Consider the following 20,995-nt stretch of genomic DNA (forward strand, 5'->3'; position numbering starts at 1 on the left):
ATAAATTGACCAGATATATGTATAAATATATTGTATTCGTCACACTTCCAAACGTTTTGTAGCCTTTAATAATAGGACTTTTTAGTTTAGTGGAACACTGCCCAATTCTATTATATTGAAACAAAATTATATAGAGAATTATATAAAACATGTTATGTATAATCTTTCGTGGTGCCTAAATAAGACTAAACACATTTTAGTTTTTTTTTTTGTTTTTTGTTTAATCAAAACTGCAGCACGGTGTTCAGAGTATTTCACTTCAACATGCATGAAAAATAGTAAATATATATGGTACACATATGTACATTACAAGGGACAATTTTAAAAACTATCGGTCCAACTTGGAGTGAGGCTATTTCCCATAAAATACATACTTTTAAAAAATCATTTATAATTTTTTCTTTAGCCTATAAAATCATCCTATTCTAAAGGACTTTTGTTTTGTTCAGTCAGACTATCTCAGGGAAACTGCATTCAATTTTACTTGCATGAAATAATTCCATAATAAATTATTTGTGCATTTTGTTGGAATAATGGATCATTAAGTCCATCAAGACAGAAATCTGGTATAACTTTAAAGTGATTAAAGTGAGAGGGGGGGATCAGTCAGGGACCGTCTCAAGGCATCCTCATTAATCTTTACAAATAAAAATAACTACAAATATTTGAGTACAAAGTGTTAGAAGAACAAAAAGAGAATGAGAAAAGAAAGTCTACAAAAGAATTTCTACTTTTACATCTTACAACACACACAAAAAAGATTTATTATAGATATTTCTATAGTCCTGGCAGCATACAATGAGAAAAAAAAAAAAAAATCATAAAAAATTAAAATTAAAAAGTGCCAGTGAGGCAAAAAAATCTCCATTCTGTTCATTTCAGGTCAACAATCCTCTATATGGGTTCTGCTGAACAATTACAGTGCCAGCACATAATATAACAGAAAAGCCAGGGTTAACACTTAAACCAGGAGTCATTCATGAGATATCGGTCAAGTGGGAAGTTTGATATGCTGTTTGAAAGAAAACCTGACAATCTCTGAGACACCAAACAGAACTGTTTTTTAGTGCATTCTAGCAGGCCTATATACATTTTGGACTGATACTGTGTAAATGCAGCATTCAAACTGCAAATGGACTGATACTGTGTAAATGCAGCATTCAAACTGCAAATAATGACAGAAAATGAACGAGAATTCAAGTTACATACTGAGCAACGACAGTACATCTTAGTCCCTTGTTTATATGCTGCCTTAATTTTGAAAGTGTCTGATATTGTGTAAAAAAAGACAAGACTGTGAGTTTGGATGAACATCAGGTACAGGTAAAACCATTCGAACAACAGTAGATTTGGATACTCTTTGATCCCTGCAGCCTTCTAGTTTGATGTAATAGCACCCTATTGCATCCAGGTGGCAGTATAGAATATGCTCTAAATTAAGGGCAGTGCTCTCTGGCTGTTTAAAGGCATAATTCATTACCTCAGGACTTATGATTCAGATAAAGCTTTTAACATCTCCTGACAGATGCCTGAATGCGATAGGTGGCCAGTCGGGTCAGCGACATGGAGCGAGGATAACCTATAAAGAGGCACTCGTGTGATTCATAAGGCAGAATCCATGTCTCTTTAAATTTTTATCAGGGACTGTGTATGTTTATGAGCGGATAAGGAAGCAGAGAAACAAATAGTGTTACAAAGTATCGGGATATCAACTTTAACAGTCTGTTAATTGTGAAAGTGACTGAACGGGAGGTTATAGAGGCACTAGGGCAGTATTACTGTAAAAGTGAGGCGGAGAACTAAGGAAGTCCATTTCCACCACATCATAAAATGCTCTGGTAAAACAATTATGAGATGTCAAAATTATGACAAAAACATCAAAATTGTCATAATTCTGACTTGTCTCATAATTTAAACTTGTCATAATTGTACATTTTCATCTCATTATTGTTATAATTATGACTTTTACGCCATAAATGTGACTTTTTATCTCATTATTATGAGTTTTCTTATTTTTTCTATGACCAACTTAACTCAATCTAAAGTTGAATTTAAAACATTGTGATCACAGGGAAAGAAAATGGCTAACTTTGGAAAGACATCGATTTTTCAAGACACTGGACTGTGCGCAAGGGTCCTGGGACAGTATGCTATTTGTGGCTTGCGAGTTTGTCGTACACAAGAAAACAAAGATGAACTATGAGGTTCTGTAGCCCAAACTGAATGCAATGTGCCAATACAATACCGTTTATATATAGCAAAAAGGTTGCATGCTAACAAGGCCGTCTTAGTGTATCAGTCCTTCACAAACTGCTATTTTCCATTGTACATCACTGTACACCCACACAAGAAGCACACATGCACACGTCGATTATAAACGTATATAACAGGTTAAAAATGAGGTAAGATGAGCGAGGGTCAGATGAGGGGGGTGGCCACTTGAAAACTAAAAAAACTCTAAAATAGCAAGGTAAAAGATCGTACAGAACATTAAAGCATCATGTTTCTCTCAAACACACACACACACACATACTAATACATATATATAAGAATATATAAAGTATTGCATCGTCACAAATTTGAGATGCAGCCTGCATGTGTGTGGATTAATGTGCAATACAGCACATGTACACATGCACCGAGTGCACCGTCACAATTCAGGCAATGTCTTTATTGCAGTGTGTATGTGCATATGTCTATGGGGATACGTTTAATGACAGGAAGTGCTTTGCAGTCCTACAGCCAGTGGAGGAGCAGGAGGAAGTTGAAGGAAGGAGCAAGAGTTACAGAGGATGCAAAGGAGAACACGGTTTGGAGTCCAGCCCCCATAGTCTATGGCATAGTGAACAACAACCTCCTTCCGTCTCACTCTATACGTGTACAGATCTGCCCCCTCTCCCGGGATGCGGAGAGTCCCAGGCAGACTGTTAGCTGCTCTCATCATCTGCTGGACTGGTGGGACTGTGTGGCCATGATGACATGCGATGGCCCACCGCTCTCCCCTCGCTGGCTGCCCATCCCTGCCAGCACCGACATGGCCACCGCCTCAGCCGCGGCACGGGAGCTCAGGCCGTTGGGCCCTACTGTAGACGAGGGGCTGTGGGCCAGAGAGCTGTGCTGAATGACCGGGGCCGGGGAGCCCGTGGGCTCAGACGTCTCTTTCATGTGTTCCTCTCCTGAGAGACAAAAAAAAAAGAAATGAAAAGGAGATTAGATCATGCAGATGATGCAAGTGAAAGAACCACAACTCAAGTTCCACTTACCTAAGTAGGCGGCTTTCTTTTGGAGGTTGGTGACAGGGCAGTCTTTATGAGCTAACAGCAACTGCTTTAGATGAGCAACTTCGTTTCGCAGATGAGACACCTCATTCTTGTACACATACAAAGAAGTGAAAACAAAGTGTGAACATGACACTTGGACACAAACTTGCAAACACATTTGTATCTACTCAATTTCAAAGTACATACAACAATGCCAAACCATCGATGCACACAACAAAAGCAATGAAAAATAGTATAAATAATTAAAAAAATGAAGTAATGAGAAAACAATATAATAAATAAATATATCAAAAATATTTTCTTTTATAAAAAATAAAAATATTAACATTTTTGCTGTTATTAATATTATTAATGATGATCAATTTGAAATATTAAAATAAAATAAAACAAACAAATAAATCCATACATACACATAAATAAAAATATTAAATTCTTATAAAATTATGTATATATATATATATATATATATATAATTTTATTATAATAATAGCAATAATAATAATAATAGTAAAAAAATGTATAATAATAATAATAATAATAATAATAATAATAATAAAATAGTCTATTTTTGGAATGAGATACTAGAAATAGTGCAGTATATGCAAAGGTATAAAAGAAATTAAAAATATTTCAAAAAACAGTGTGTAAAACAGTATAACCTCATCATAACCTATTTACATTAAGTGAGATACATTTATCTGGTAAATAAATGTTTGCTTCCTTTTTTTTGTTGCAATTTTGTGCAAACAAAATGTATCTTTTAACTCTAACTTTATCTTATCTTAACATTTGCCACTTAAAGAGATTACAAAATATCACAGTTGGCATTGATTTTAGTTCAGTCTTGACTCTTTAAATAGAAGTTAAAGACAAACGCATTGCATTGTGGGATATGGTCTCCCACACAGTATATTTTGGTTGCATGCATCTTGTATAAGAAAATGTAGGTACTCCATGAATTGCATACATTTTGAAGAACATGGAGGAATCACTTCTAACACATTTTTCAAGTTGCTATAAGCAATATTTCAGTGCTCATGCAGCCCTGATTTTAGATCAAATTACAAGTCAAAGAATTTTTCATGCATACTAACCGACAGCGAGACGTTCATGGATGTGAGCTCCTCAGCCTTCTTCTCCAGAGAGTTGACCCACACCTTGCGTTTCTGTCTGCAACGAGAAGCTGCTGCTCGGTTCCGCTCAAGGAAGCGCTGCCTTCTCTCATCAGGGTCGTCATCAGTCGTCCTCCGCCTGCGACCCCCGGTGGGCTGAGCGGGTGACACCTGAGCACAGCAGGACAGAGTAAACAGAGATGTTTACTGCTTGCTCTGCTTTCAAACACTCCCGTGAATATTTGTGTAAGCACACCCTTATTCCTTTTCCACCGACACCGTTCCAGTGCGGGTTCCCGGCCTGTGTCCGTTCTCAAACTGTTCCGTGCATTTCCACTGCAGAAAAAGGGGTTCCTAGCCAGAAAGATTGTTTTGAAAGAACTCCAGCCCTAAAAACTTGCTGGTCTCGAATGGAGCCGGGGAGCAGAGGGTGGAGAAATGTTGTTGCTGTCTATGGCAGTCTCGCTGAGCAATTTAACAACGTTGCACAACATATCTAAATATGCAACGTTATTAAATATGTATGCAACGTTGCTCTTTATGTCTAAATATATAAAACTGTGGGTGTGAGAGAGACTCATCGTGTGAGAGCATGAGTGAATCAATGGTTTCAGTTTCAATACATCTCCAAAAAGGACATATGAGAGGACCGGGATTTAATGCGAGCTGCCGGTACGCTAGAATCATTCCCGATACTGGAACAGCAAAACAGAAGCGCCGCACTGTCTGCACAAACACCAGGACGCACACTGTTTAAGTTAAACTGGTTATAGTCAGGTAAACAACACCATTCGTTCTTCAAGTCTGTGGAAACATGAGACCGGTTCGCCTGGCCAAAAACAGGCTCTGACTTCAATTTTTCGCTCATTTTGTCGCTCTAGCGCGAACCATCCTGGTGGAAAAGGGGTATGTGAAAGAAATTCTATTTACGTGTTTTTGCAGTGTTGATTGCACGGTTTCTTTATATAACTTTACTCAGTTTCTGTGTATAACCCATTAATAATTTGAATAAAATATTTATTTTTCATGAGTGACAACCATGTTAAAATGCTGGACTGAATCTGAAATTTTGACGAAATTTTGCTCTGCTTATTAAACACACAGGGACGCACAGCAGCACACAAACATGCCAAATATTAAAAATAAAAGGATTACAATGTAAAAGATTATTATTGTGTACATAAAGATATGGTGGAATCCGGCTTGTCCCGTAGATGATCAGCGTGCGCACTTTTACCTCGCGCACGAGCAGATCCGTTTGCAGTCGTTCCACTATCAAATTCCGTCAGGTAAATAGCAAATCCGCCATGGCGCGGGCGCAACTGGCATTTAAAGGGAATGGGAGATGAGACTCTGATTGGTTTATTGCACGTAAAGCCAAAAACACACCCATTACTCATTATGAGAATAGGGACAACTGTTTGGCGCACCGACCATTTTTCCCGCCGCTAAACTAGCAAAAGTGGATTCAGACACGCCCTAAGTGCACTTGCGCCGTGTGCTTTAGACCATGTGCTTAGATCGTTAAAAAAGGGCCCCTAATGTTCGCAGTTCAGACAATTCGAGCGTGAAAACGTGCTATACCTGTGGCTGAGCAGGGGATGGGGCGTCTGGATGCTGGACCAGCAGCTGGCTTTGCTCAACCCTCTGAGGTACCATTGCACTGGACCCCATCGCCACACCAAGACAACCCTGAGCAGCGGGCATCTGCTGAGATAATGCTGCCTTCAACCTCTGAGAATAACAACAAACACACCATGGTAATGTGGCACAAGATGGCATTCTGTCTAATTACAGACAGCTGTTACAGCCCAAACACTCAATTTGAATCCTCTTTCATGTGGAATGGCAAGAAAAGTCATTTCATAAAACTGAACCACAACTCATCAAGCACTGAGGATAGAAACCATGTGACAGAAAGGAAATAAACACGTGTGAACTTCTGTATTTTATTTCTATGTGTCAGGATGGTCATGTAGATTTTTTCTTCTCCAAATCTTAAAGGGGTCATATAATGGTACATGCACTTTTACAAGTTGATTGTACTGAAATGTGTGTTGGCAGTGCCTGTACACAACCATCATAAAATGATAAAAATCCATCCAGTGTTTTTTTTTTTTTTTTTTTTTATCTTCTTATGTTTCCTCCCATCTCAAATCAAGCTGTTCGATTTTGTGACGTCACAAAATCGACGCCCCTCCCACGATGGTTGATTGACAGCAACGTTTCAACACAGACCCGCCCTCGTGAGCGAGCTGTCAATCATAGCACGCGCCGACGCGCGTTCACTGTTAATATCTGGAGCACTGAGAATGGCGTCTAAGTTATTGTGGTGTTCTGTTCTTGGGTGCAATAAGGAACACAGCAGTCATTTTGATGTTCCTAAATCCGAACCGCTGAAGACGCAGTGGCCGAGTTTGTTTTCGAAGGGAATATTCCCCAGGATCAACATCAATGCTTTCATGTTTGCGCGAATCATTTCACACACCAGACTGCTTTACAAACGAGGGTCAGTATAAAGCTGGTTATTTGCTAAGAAGCTGCTCCTGAAAAAAGGATCGGTACCAACTATTCGTGTTCCTGCTGCACCTCCAGAAGAACTGAAGTGAGTGTAACATTTTATTGATCTTTATATTAATCTTTAATAGTTGCTTAGTTCCAACAGCCAGTGCTTGTTTGTTGTGAAAACTATCATCCATGTGACGTGCTGGATTAAGACTTTCAACATAGGAACACTAAGAGAAAGCTATGCATCTGAGCGTCTTGCATAAAGATCCACAGGCTGGCACAGAAAGAAAAAAAGCTTGCCCTCACCATCTTTGCCTCAGTGTGGGGGTTATAACCGGAAGGTGAAGACGAGCCGCTGCTGCTGCCCCCTAGTGGAGGCCCGGGAATTCCTGGAATGTTAGGCACCATACACAGGGGCCTCGCCAGCTACACCACAGAGCCAAACACAAAACATATTATGAGGCAAATTATAAATGACTCCAGAGATCAAAAATAACAGCTCACAGAAACATCATATTGAAATAGAAGTGAATAATTTTTGAGCTACAACTGGCACTGTGCTGAAACAAGGGGGTTACATGATACAAAAAACACACTTGGCCTTTAAAATTGAATCAGAGCAAAGTCCATTAAGGCAAGTCAATTCAGTTGGTGTCCATCTTGGTAATGGACCAGAGCAGCTATTTTATATATAGGTAATGGGTATAAAGGTACAGTTCCTGTACCCTGTACCAATTTATTCCTGTACTTCAGTGAGATCAAAGGACTGAAAGCTCCAAAACTATTTGTCGGGATTACATTTCAATAATATATTTCTAATCAGAACAAAGTTTGCTTCTTTAACTCAAAATATGCTAAAAGAAAGGGTTTTGAGCACCTCTAAATATGATGATTCTCTTGCAAATTATCCCTTTCTCAAAATATAAAGGCAGCTACAGTATATTTTAAGAGTGAGAACAATAGTATTAATTTGACATTAACATTATATACGTAATATGATATTATAAAGACAACCTTTTGTTTAAAAATTAAATAACAGATATGAATAGTTATTGTACTAAAATGTAGTGCTTTAAACAATAAAGGAAATATGTAAATATAGCACTTTCTGTTACTCTGAAATTTTTCAAGTGTTGGTTTAGTATTATTTATATACTATTAGAGTATTTATTAATATTTTTAAATTAGCTTTTTTTATATTTTGTTTTATTTTTAGGGTAGTTTTTAGTACATTTGTAACATGCTTTGTCATTTTTATTAGTTTTTGTTTTGTTTAATATTTCTGTTTAGCTTTAGTTTATTTTTATTTCAGTTTTAGTAATTTTAGTATTTTAACTTAAAGCTTTATTTCAATTAACAAAAACATGTTTTAGGCCGTTTCTCAATATGCGTTCTTAAGCGATCTTGCATCCTTGTGTTCTTATACTACGCCATGATCAACCGTCGAAGTTTAATTCCAATACTCCAGAACGCAAGTACAGAAGACGCATTAAAGTACACGGATGTGTTTTTGATAGCGAGGTTGCATCGAATGCAGACTTGAGAGAATCGACGACGTACAGAAGCCTATAAGCTTTAAACTTCTCGTTCCCACTTAAGAGATTCCCGCTGCAAGCTCGCAAATATAAGACGTCTTGTGAAAGTAAACATTTATCATTCTGTTTTGCTTCATTTTAAGAAAGTGATAAAGACCTGGAGAAAGCCTGCAGTATTTTAATTGGCATATTAAAAAATATCTTAACATTGACAAAGCATAAATAACATTAAACATATATGCTCGTTTTCACAAATACATGCGGTAAAATAAAACGATATAAAATTCAATGAAAATAAATGTCTATAATAACATGAAATAAATGTTTTAATAGTTTATGAGATTTGTTTGTGATGTTATGTTGTATTTATAGTGCATTGGCTGCTACTTATAATATGCTGGGACGGTCAGTTGAGCAACAAGATCACAGCACATCTCAATTCTCACAAGGATGCGTTCTGTGTCCTCGCGTCCTTCCGAGTTCGTTCTTTCAAAGTAGCCTGGCAAGACCGGCCTCCACGAGAACGCAAGTCCGTTCTTGGAATTGAGAAACAGCCTTAGTTTCAATTAACAATAACAACACTGAATTTTCCACAGACCCCCAGCACCATTTTGCAGACCCCAGTTAAAAAACAGTTTTACAGAGTAGTGTTAAGGCCCATTCACACCAATGACGATAACTATAATGATAAAGAAAGACAAATCTTTCTCAATGTAAAAGAATGGCCACACTAATCCACACCGTGTATTGTTAACTTTAACAATAATGGCACACATGGAGACGATATCATTGGAATTTTTTCTTCCCAGTTGATGAAAGATAAAAACTGACAGCCAATCAGAATCCATCCTGTTTTAAAAGAGCTTGAGCATTTAAAGTGGCAGACGACAAAACTGCAGCACATGCTTGGAATAAACAGAATGATATCATGCATTGGTGTAAATGCAAATATAGTTATCGTTATATTTACCGTTCTTGGTGTGAACGGGCCTTTACAGTCTCTCCAATTATTTTCCTTCGAGTTGTCCATCTACTTATACCAGGAGTGTCCAATCCTGCTTCTGGAGGACCACTGTCCTACAGAGTTCAGCACACCTGAACCAGCTATTCAGGGTCTTATTGGCATACTAGAAACTTGAGGCAAGTTGGAGCTAAACTCTGCAGGACAGTGCCCTCCAGGACCGAGTTTGGACACCCCTGCCTTATACTGTTTCTGATTACAGTATAAGTTCAAATGAATTATAGTAAATACACTTCAAACTTACAGATATTACAGAGGGCATCTGCATAGGACCTGGAAGCACAGGAACGGTTTGACCATTGGGAAGCATCATCATTGGGTACGGCACTGTGGGAGACCTGAAAGAGAAGTAGAGAAATTTCCAGATTGCAACACCCAATCAAACTGAAGTTCTGCTCTTTTTTTCTCTCATTCAATGCCAATAATAGAGCATTTGCCTCTGCAGTGAAAACTGAACTTTGGTCAGGGATGCGTATACACTGACACTGTTGATTTGCTGCAAAAGCACTGCCAGCTGATTTCCAGATTTAGATCTATCTATGTATATCAGGCTATGTTGTGGGAACAGTGCTCATGTCCAAAAATTGCTGGTTTATAATCATTCGGATGGGTTTTGGACTTCTGGTTTCTTGCTAAATCCAGATAGATTTTGGGCTTTTTGAAATTCTGCAAAAATGTGTCTGTTCCAAATTGTTTAAATCCACTTTCAGATTCTCCAAATGGGTTTTAATGTGTAGACCAAATGGACGGATGTAACTTGGCTTTCTTTCACATATTATTGAATGCTGACTTGAAAAAACTGTTGAATAGTCTGTACTTTTCTTATTTGTTTTAAGTTTGATTGCATATTCACGGCTCAACGCTAAGGATTTTTCTACTGGACCGGTCGAGCCAGTGGTTAAAATTTTTACATGCCCTGCCAAAATTTTCACTGGCCCCACAACAAAAAGTAAAAGAAAAGAAAAGAAAATGGGCCAAGTATTGTTTTCGTTATTTTAAAGCTACTAGATAAACTCATTTAAACATAAAATAGGAACAAATAATCAAATTACGAGTAATAGAAAAAATAAATACAAAAGAACAAACATTTAAATGAAATAAACAGTGCTTTTCAGATTTTTCAAGTTTTTAGCCTTGATATTGTAAAGCCAACTTCTGATTTCGTCTGATTTCGTCGTCTGATTTCCAAGGAAGGTTCATTGGCTTCCATATAGACTTCGGATTGGTAATGTTCTGTTGGCAAGTTCTTCTCTCTTCCTGTCGACTATCTGACCAAACATTCTTGGGACGTCAAGTATGGCATCTAAAATGAGCCAGCTGCCCACATTTTCCTAAGAATTACTACCGCACCAACTTAAAGCAGCACAGTGAGTCATATAGAAATGAGTCATAGAGAATAAAGCTAACGGCCCAAAGAAACGACTCCTCATTGATACGCTGTGGCTGTTCTCTTACCCCAGTGTGCGGTTGGACGGTGGGGTATGTGTGATGACAGAGGTAGGAGAGGGCATGGTGGGCTGTAGGCCGTCATAACCCAGGTGCAGGGGGAGAGAGCCAGGACGCACTATGGCAGGGGTGGGAGCCGAACTGAAGGCAGGCTTTGGAGGAGAATCCTGTAAGGTAGATAATCAGCCAGCTAAGCACAAACATCTCAAAGCTTTTAATTCAAAAGCAACACTGTTTACTTCCAAAATGGATGCCACCCAGTCGTGATTGTTTGTTTAGTGATGCAACACATCTAGTTCATTCAATGCCAAATACATAGTTTAGTGAAATGTATAATTATGGTCTCCATAGCTCAGTGGCCACGTGAATGTCAAATGTGTGCTAGCATACGTTACTACTAACTATTTATATTTTTTTATATTCTATGTATTCTACAAAAAGACTAGTGATAATGCTTTAGTTTTAATTTTATTTTAAATGTATTTTACTTTAATAAATGAAATACATTATTTGGATAATTATTTTAAATTATTAAATATAATTATACAAATACATTTATAGTTAATAATAAAATAATAATAAATACAAATTATTAAATTAAATTATTAATATTAAAATTACATAATATTTTAACATAGAAGTGAAAAGTGAAATGCTAGAAGTGAATGTTTCAATTAAAAAATGTACATGAATTTCAGAAATAGTATTCAGTTTGTACTCCTTTTGCTTTATTGACAGCAGTGTTGAGCTGCATAAACTCCACAAGTTTGTGTAAAACCTAGGATCATGTTCTCCAGCATGATTTGAAAACAATCCAAAGAGCATCTTGTGCTTCAATGCAAGATCATCTGATTTGTCTGTACAGAGATTCACATGATCAATGTCACAAATTTACCTGATTAGTGACCTAGAAATTATACAGAATCTTAAATATTCATTTTACAATTTATAAAACATTTATAACATTTTAAGTTTAAATAATTTTGAATTGCGGATATCCAGTGTTGTCTCAGACTTTTGAGCTTTACTGTATCTGCTCTAGCACAATTTGGTTTGCATAAAGCCTGTACCTGTCTTCTGCCTATGGGCTCTCTGCTGCTATCTGACATGCTGGAGAAGGAGTCAGGGCTGTCAGGCGGAGAGGAGTCCACCTCCACGGGGTCCTCCTCCTTCACCTTAACGTCTGAAGGCGTCTGCAAACTCATGTCTAGTGCTCCCGAATTAAGAGCCGGCAACTACATGGAAAAAAGAAAGAGAGATGAAGAATGCGATAGACGGAGAGAGGGCTAGACGAGGCAATGTTACACGAGAACTGATAGGGAGTCTGCAGTCCATAAATCTGAGTTCTGGCAGCAGGCAGCCAGAGCTCCTCATGTTTGGAGCACGTCTGACTGTATGACTGAATCCCTCCACCCAGTCCCGCAGCTCACCGGGTTCTTGGCCCTCTTGTCCTCATCTTCCTGGCCTTTAGGGAACTCCTGCTCGAACGAGCCGGCCAGCTCATTGAAAAGGCCCACCTCTTCACAGTTCTTCAGGAAACGAGTGGGAGTCGGCGTCTGGTCTGGGATAGAGAGTGAGAAACCGAGAGATCTCATTGTTTCCTTATGAAAGACATGGACAATATAAACTCTGCCGTGCAGCCAAATGGCTGTACGCAGCCGTGCAAACCAAATCTGCTAACGATTTAACATGATAAATCTGTGAGAGTTCAAGGTTATTACATTTGTGTTTTTTTCCCCAAAAGTTTAACAAGACAAAAAAAAGCACATTGAGAAATTTCCCCCCTTATAATTACTAGCTTAAGGGGATTTAGCTTCACTCAATAGCTATAAAGTAATGATATCAAATTGCATTGTTAAATCTCTACACTATTTGTTTTGTCAGTGCCACTGAAACCAGCATTCCTGGTTACCATTTCCCACAAAAGTAGTGACACACAAAAACATGGATGTAAATATGGGGATGGATGATAGGGACATGAACCTACCAAAGACAAATTAATAATCACTATCAATATTTATTTAATTAATATAATTATGCAGAATGTATGACGGTACATTTTAAGATTCTGTCGGTTTCAATGTACATTCATGACTGGGCCTTTATATTGGGCGGTCATGGCCTAATTGTTAGAGTCAGACTGGTAACGAGACAGACTGGTTCGATTCTCAATACCGGCAGGAAATGATTGAGGTGCCCTTGAGAAAGGCACCTAACCCCCAATCGCTCCCTGGTGGCCACTGTGTCTGTGTGTGTGTGTTCATTACTCCTAAAGTAAAAGTATGTGCACTAACACGGATGGGTTAAATGCAAAGGACAAATTCCGAGTAAGGGTTACCACACTTGGCCTTTACATGTCACTAACACTAATATAGGTTTATTGTGGGTTATTTTACTGTCAGGAGTACATATAATATAAAAACATTATACGGTCAAATACAAATTGACTTCAATATAAGGTGATTATCAAATCCATTTATAAAATTAAAAATTTAGTATTTTTTTTTAAATGTAATTAAATGAAACTTTTAAATTTAAGTTTACTGTTTAAATTAAAACATGTATGAAAACTTTTGTAATATTTCTTAAAAATAATGTTTTAATCAATTGTATTTCTATTATTATTATTATTATTATTATTACTTTAAGAAGTACATTGTACTGTGCAATAGCATTCATAATTTCATTCATAATTTCTTCAAGAAGACCTTTGAGTTTCTGTGTGTTTTAATAAGATGTATTATTATTATTATCAATTGAAGAAGTGATAATAATAATATCACTTGAAATTTCTTCAAGTTAAACTGAACTTTTATTTTTTATTTTGACAAATGAAATGGTAAAATGAATATGTTTGAGGCACTGTGCGTTCATACTATCATATTGTCTGGGTGCAAAGTACCTGCAATGATGACTGAGTCCGTTCTGGCGGGTCCAAAATTCAGCGTCATTTGATGTTTGTGTTTGTGGACAGCCAGGTGGTCCTCATTAGTAAACCTCTACAAAGGGACACAGATGAACAGATGGATTACGAGACAAATCTGGCCAGTAGAAGAAAGAGGAGCCTTTCATGACCTCAGGGCAGAGACACACTTCCAAAGGAATCTAGAGGGAGTGGCATTGACAAGATGTCTTTCGAAACAGATAATGTAGGCCAGAGAGGACTTCATTATGATCGTTTTTCACCAAACCCGTGCCCTACTCAATGTCTCTGAGGTATAGGATGTAACTATACAGTGTCAGTGTCAAAGACTTACAGTAGAAGTGGCTTTCTGTTACACAGCTGACCTTTGTACCCTTATACAACCTCTAGGCTTACAATGCTTACGTTTCTTTACGCTTCCGTTCAGAAGTGCAGCTAAAGCATTACACTGTAAGTATTGAACTTCCACTTTTGTCAAACAATAAAAATGTCTTTCAGAACAGTCCAAAAATACATTGTGCAAATGACAAAAGTGCTGATGCTAAGGTGGAATTTCGTGGTTTAAAACCATGATGTTATGCATGCAGGATACAACAGCTCATGGGCTGAGCAAACTACATAGATGTATTCAATTTACATTTATGACAGGCAATCATGCATTCTCCAATGTGCTTTTATATTTACCTTATATTTAACAAAACAGCTGTTCTGATGTTAAAACCGTGCGCTGCACATGCACAGCTAGTGAATCGCGGACATTAAAGAAACCATTTCCACAAGTATTAAAGATGCTTTTTTGGAATATGATGAATTAAAATGTTATGATCTGACAGATAGTAGTGAAACAACTGTGCTAAGTAGGAATGGGAATCCAATGAAATGTAAAGATTCTGGTTATAAATTTACAACAATTCTTGATAAAGATATTTGCAGTCACTTTATAGAAGCAGCCTATTTTCATCTAGTCAACTACATAATAAATGAATTGCATTAAAGGTCCTGTATTATGCCCCTTTTCACAAGATGTACTCCCAAGAAAAACGCTCTGTTTTAGTGTGTGCCCTTTAAATGCAAATAAGCTGCTGCTGCACGACCCAGGGGGCGGAGCTTCATGACGGAGCTCGCGCACAGTCTCTCAGGACAATTTCATCTCACAGAATGATGATAATATCAGAAACTCTCAGTAACGGTGTTCAGTTCGAGTTGGACAATAATGCCTACAGAGTCAGAGTGCTGTATAGAGATGGAACAGGTATAGTTTAGTAGTTTAATTACGGTTATTATAACGTATTTGTCATCTGCTTGTATGAATCCATTATTTATTAATAGCCTACAAGTCTGCTGTCTGAATGATGATCAAACATATACTGATGAGTTTAATAAAGTTTATTGTACATCACACAAAAGATGAAGCGTCAGTTTTACTTCAGAAAATCACCACAAGAGCTGAGTAAACACAGTAAGTTATTAGAAGTGCGCAAGTACATAAACGAATTTCGGTAGAGTTGAGGGAGCATTCCTGTGGGCGGAGGTTAGTCAAAAAACTGTTCTAGTGACGTCATTAAAGAAGGAAGTAGAGGGATGTAGTCCAAACGGGCCGTTCGATGTAGGCGACTTCTGTTAAATAAAATATCTCGCTTGGCATTGAACTTTGAGCTTTATCATTTTACAGATATTATTTATACCCTAACAACAACATTACACACTAACTAAAGTTTGAAACATGGGATCACGAAGAACGGGACCTTTAATAATATAATATGAACAACAGGAGTAAGTACAACATAAGATTTTACACAGTAAGATGTAAACTGTATGTTTTTGATTCACTAAAAAGAACCGGTTCATAAAAGTAATTAATTTGGGAATCAGACTACTTTGGACGTGTTCTTGTCATGTTTAAGTCATGTTTTTGACTTAAATAATTATTTGCTGACATAATCTGCAATAATCTGACAACAATGTTTGCGCTGCATGTTTTTGATTGACTAAAAAGAACCATCTCAAAATAGATATACGCTTGGAAATCGGACAACACTGTTTGAGCCCCATGTTTCTGATTCAGTAAAAAATAACTGATTTAAAAGGAGTGATTTGTTCAGAAATCAGACTACATAAGTTGTGATATGTTTTTGATTCAACAGAAATAACTGACTCAAAATAGCTTGCTTGGGATTCAGACTACACTGGTTGCAATGCATTTTTGTTTGACTGAAAAAAAAAAGTGTCATTTGTTCAGGAATTTGGACTCCACTTGTGCTGTATTTGTTTTATTCATTAAAAAGCGGACTTCGCTGATTAAACGTGACTCAGTTCAGGGTTTTTTGTGGGGGGGGGGGGGGGGGGGTTTGGAACGTTTGCCGAAATTAACAGTTGTTTGAAGAAGCACCTCGACTACTGAATCCTTGCAGGCTTTTCCAAAACAACTCATGCGAAGGTGGAGCATCTAGGATTATCTTTTCCTCTTTCTGAGTGGATTTCATGACTCAAACCATGTTCACTGGGCTCCACAGTCTTCTTCAGATTATTTCTGGCTCCATGTCATGGCTGCAGTTCAGCAGTGACAGCGCAAAGTGGAAACACAGTCAAGTGTCAGAAGCTTATTTTTAGCTGTGCCAGCATCACCAATACAACAACTGCATGTCTCATAGCTTTTTCCCCCTCAACTTAAATGAGTTACTCTGGCAAGGACAACACATGATAATAAACAAGGACAACAGCTTGATTGAAGCAAACAGAGAAACTAATTAACACCAACAAACAAGAAATGCAGCTAGATTGTCTTGCATGCAGTAGGCTTCATTTTTATACTTCCTCTTTAGTAGCCATATCTTATGTTTGTATCTTCCTCTAAGAAAGAAGAATGCGACAATTGTGAAATGCAACAAATAGTGCTATTCTAATAGTCAAGAATGAATTATGTTATATAGCGGCACAGTTTAATATTTAACTGACCTAAAAATTGGGTGTAACGTTTCTTTGTAAAAAAAAAAAAGAATAACCGCATCGTTCTCCACTCATGGTTCTGCACACACTTCTGATGAGGCATATATAATAAAGTAACAAAAAAAATGCATAAACCACTAATGTATGTTTTTGTTAATTAATACACTCCGGATTAGTTTCAAGTGATGGTAGCTACCCTATCATCTGTTAGAATGTAAATCTATTGTTGACAAAAGTGTTGCAGTTCAGCATAGCAAACAAAGGAGAGACACCGCTGATATTAGCCAAATATTGCTGCTGCTGTCTGTTTTTAATGTTAATCAAAAAACAAAGAAATCTCTCACTGCTCTTGACTGAATAACTTTTGTAACTTTAATAAGGCTTAATCTTTATTTAATTTATAAAGTGAAGATTATATGCAGTGTTATTTTACATTTGATTACATTATCAAGGCTCAAAATTGCGACCATTTTGGTTGCATATGCTGGCGAAATTAAATGCGACCTCAAAATTTATTTGGGAGTATTTGTGCGAGTGCAAATAATTATTGTGGAGCGACCTTTCTTCTAGAGATGCACCAATCGACCGGCCCATAAATTGGAAATGGACGGTTTTTGCTCCAAAAACACGAGCGGCAACCGGCTGGTTTTTAGTTTCATTTTGGCTAATCTCTTTTCTGGACTTGCACACAAACTGCATTGCAATCATTTCTCGCAATGTCATTCATGTGAAATTATAATGAAGTCTGTTAACAGGACGTTAACAGGCCAGAGACGGGACATGCTGAAGACTGATTTAAAGAGGAGAGCGCAGACGCGCAGCAGAGAAAATACCAGGCACAGCAAGATCACAGTTCGCGATGCTTGAAATATGGGTAGAAAAATATAAATATTAAATTGGGGTGGGGGGTTATATGAATGGATCTCTGAAGGGAACTGACTGTCTATAGAACAGTTTCGATGGCATTTTCTTTTCCTCTTCCCATCTGTGTAAAGTAGTGTTTATAAGCACAGCTCCTTTGTGTAAAGAAACGCTTCTTTTCCGTAAGCGCCACCTGTTATCAGATAGTGAATTGGCATTTTCATTCAGTCCATCTCTTTTTGTTTTGTGAAGGTGTCTTATGTAACATATTTCATAAAGCTAAAGTCAGACCATTCTGTATTCACTCTAAGTCTTGAAATTATGCAATCTAATTTAAATCAAAAACATGTGTGTAGCATCTTTGTTTGGATCGTGATTAAAATGCAGTGGTTGCCTCTAATTTCAAATGGCAACAGATGGTTGTTTTTTAAGGCCATTTTAGCCTGTTATAGATCAAATAAACAATAAATAAAAAAGGGGCAACCGGTATCGGAATTTGCCATGAAAATTCATAATCGGTGCATCACTATTACAGGGTTCCTACAGATTTTCCATTTCAAAATTCAATACTTTTCCAGACTCAAATTTCCAGACCTCCTTCCAAATGATTTTTCAGACCATTTTTAACATACATGGTTCAAAGAATTATTTTCGGTAAATAGTACAGTCATCTGTAAATATATATACATTTATAATATATATAAAAATTTGTTCTGTTTTTCATTAGTTTTCTCAAAGTGATAACATGCTTGCATGATGAGAAGAAAACTAAAAAGCTTTATAAAAGTGATGTGTCAGAGAAGAATATATGCAGATTATACTGTAAATGTGGTTTGATGGTTTCATGATCACCAAACAGCAAAGTACAGTCAGATTTAGGGGCCATTTACACGACCATTTTCAACTAAAAACGAAAAGCTTTTTAGAAAAAGAAAAAGTTTCGAAAACGTTTTTGCCGTTCATTTACATGATAACAGCGTTTTGTAATGTCATCAGCGTGTAATGTTGCTGTTTGAGCGTAAACAACATCTGCAAAGTTACGGCGCTCAAAGTTCAATGCAAAGGGAGATATTTTATTTTACAGAAGTCGCTTTTGAAGGACTACAACAAACGGCTGGTAGGGACTACAACGAGATTCTTCCCGGGTAGGTGACATTCATCCAAAACGACACATTCAGCCAGACTTGGCAGAGGAGCTGTAATAATGTAAAATGTGAAAAATAATGAATAATAAAAATAAAGCATGAAAACATATTCTAGTACACACCAAAAACAAAATCAAGACTTCGTAAAAGGGCATAATAGGACCCCTTTAAACACTGAAGAACATTTTCAGTAAAAATACAATGAATATGCAATATAGTGCATATATTTAGCAAAATGCTCCTCTCTAGAGTTTATTTTTTCCAGCTGACTAATAAGTTTATGGTCATTAAATGGCTTTTCTGGGGTAAATGTAATATTACATGACATATTATTTATAACAGGGGTGTCCATCCTGTTCCTGGAGATCCACCGACCAGCAGGATTCAGATCCAAGCCTGATCCAACACACCTGCCTGTAATTATCAAGTGCTCCTGAAGATCTAGCTGCTTCAGATGTGTTTGATCAGGGTTGGAGATGAAATTTGCAGGAAGTTAAATTTCCAGGAACAAGACTGGGCACCCCTGGTTCACAAGCTGTTCTATTGATGTCTTTCCGCAGATGATACACTGATTGAGCGATTGCATGAGACATGATATGGATTTCAGTTGTACTTTATCTTTTAAACATTCCTTCTGATGTTCATTCATGATCAGTCTAAACTTTTGCTTGTACTCCTAACTTTTTGAAGTTGGAAGCACCAGTGCTACCAAGTAAAAAGTTTATTACATTTGTATCACTGCAATATTGGCATTCCCACATATTCTATTAAAAAACAATATGCCCATTCGAACACTTCTGGTGGCTTCACTGCCGGCTGGCAGCTTAAAGCGCAATGAGCAATCCAGTCATTTATATAGATCAGTGGTTCTATATAATATGAAGTGTCTGACAGAACCCTTTAAGGTTCTATATAGAACCTTTTTTCTTTTCTTCATGTTAAGCAATGCAGAAAGCAATGCATGGTATTTGTCAACTACCAAAGTTTAAATACTCTGACCAAGTTCTACTAGCAGGAAATGGTCATCTATGCATAAAATCACAGTTTTTGTTGGCCTAGGCTAGGGTTAGTACAGATGCTCCTACATGTTGAGCTTCTTCCCATTAGTTATTCCCATGTTTAACAAAATTGTTGTTAATTGAAAACTGAATATTTTTAATATGATAAATGTATTTACTGTGACTTTTGGTCAATTTAATGTTTCTTTCTTTTTAGTAAAAAAGTATTGTTTCTTTAATAAATAAAAAATTATTGACCCCAAACTTTTGAACGGTAGTCTATGTCCAGGACTTCCTGTTAAAAACTAAACCACAAACTGACTTGCAAGCACTAGCTAAAGTGTAGCCTTTAGTTAAAACCAATTTTAATTTTGTTGAACAATGTTTTTTTTATATTCATATGACTGCGATACAGAAGAAATTAGTGTAAAATATCAGACATTATAATCAAAGAATCAAAGAACATTAAAAAGGATTAATTTACTCTGAAAATATCTTTAGACAAGCACTAGCATTGATAATCTCAAATCTCAGTGTTATTTTTCAGTAATAGGTTGCCAAAACAGTGGAGTCACATGGAAATCTGGTTCACTGGGATGGAGCAAAACAATCTTAAACCCCTATAGACTTCAGTATGACGCAAACAGCGTTTGCTCATCAACAAAAGAACAATACCTCAAGTAGAGTAAATCCTCACTCCCCTCATCCAGCTACACACATCTAAGCATCTCAACAAAGCCTGACAGATGTGCACAACCTGATCTCTGTTTCAACCAATCTCCTTTATTTCCCTTTATGTGGCCTTTAGTTTTGGTTTACGGAGCTGAGTGGTTTTAAAAAATGTCTTCACCTGACAACATGATACTGCTATGATGCTTCAGAATGCTTCAATCATTCAAAACTCTTTAGGGTCAGTTTTTTTTTTTTTTAAGAAATTAATACTTGGCAGTAACAACATCTATCAAGTTACAAAAGATATGGATTCCTAATTCATCAAAGAATCCTGAAAAAAATTCTTCACGGTTTCCACAAAAATATTAAGGAGCATATATGTTTTCAACACTGATAATAATAAGAAATGTTTCTGAGGCAGGAAATCAGCATATTAGAATGATTTCTGAAGAATCATGTGAGACTGGAGTATTGATGCTGAAAATTCAGCTTTACCATCACAGGAATAAATTACATTAAAAAAATACATTCAAATAGAAAACAGTTA

At 37.0% G+C, this 20,995-nt stretch overlaps 1 protein-coding gene across 2 annotated transcripts in view; it reads right to left on the reverse strand.

Annotated features, from left to right (window-relative positions):
• Positions 1–222: 222 nt before the first annotated feature.
• atf7a (activating transcription factor 7a) overlaps positions 223–20,995 on the reverse strand; it is a 31,470-nt gene continuing 10,697 nt past the window's right edge. The window contains exons 3-14 of one of the 2 annotated variants that reach the window (XM_081386234.1): positions 13,806–13,902; positions 12,334–12,464; positions 11,974–12,138; positions 10,913–11,070; positions 9,702–9,795; positions 8,883–8,972; positions 7,208–7,327; positions 5,978–6,127; positions 4,376–4,564; positions 3,264–3,369; positions 1,145–3,176; positions 223–1,104 (exon numbers count right to left, since the gene is read on the reverse strand). In XM_081386234.1, coding sequence (XP_081242360.1) covers positions 2,941–3,176; positions 3,264–3,369; positions 4,376–4,564; positions 5,978–6,127; positions 7,208–7,327; positions 8,883–8,972; positions 9,702–9,795; positions 10,913–11,070; positions 11,974–12,138; positions 12,334–12,464; positions 13,806–13,902 — 1,536 coding nt within the window. In that variant the 3' untranslated portion in view covers positions 223–1,104; positions 1,145–2,940. The remainder of the gene's footprint in view (positions 1,105–1,144; positions 3,177–3,263; positions 3,370–4,375; positions 4,565–5,977; positions 6,128–7,207; positions 7,328–8,882; positions 8,973–9,701; positions 9,796–10,912; positions 11,071–11,973; positions 12,139–12,333; positions 12,465–13,805; positions 13,903–20,995) is intronic. The other variant, XM_081386235.1, reaches the window with a different exon arrangement.

The sequence above is a fragment of the Scardinius erythrophthalmus genome (genome assembly GCF_964197995.2).
Source record: "Scardinius erythrophthalmus genome assembly, chromosome: 15".
Classification (NCBI taxonomy): Eukaryota; Metazoa; Chordata; class Actinopteri; order Cypriniformes; family Leuciscidae; genus Scardinius; species Scardinius erythrophthalmus.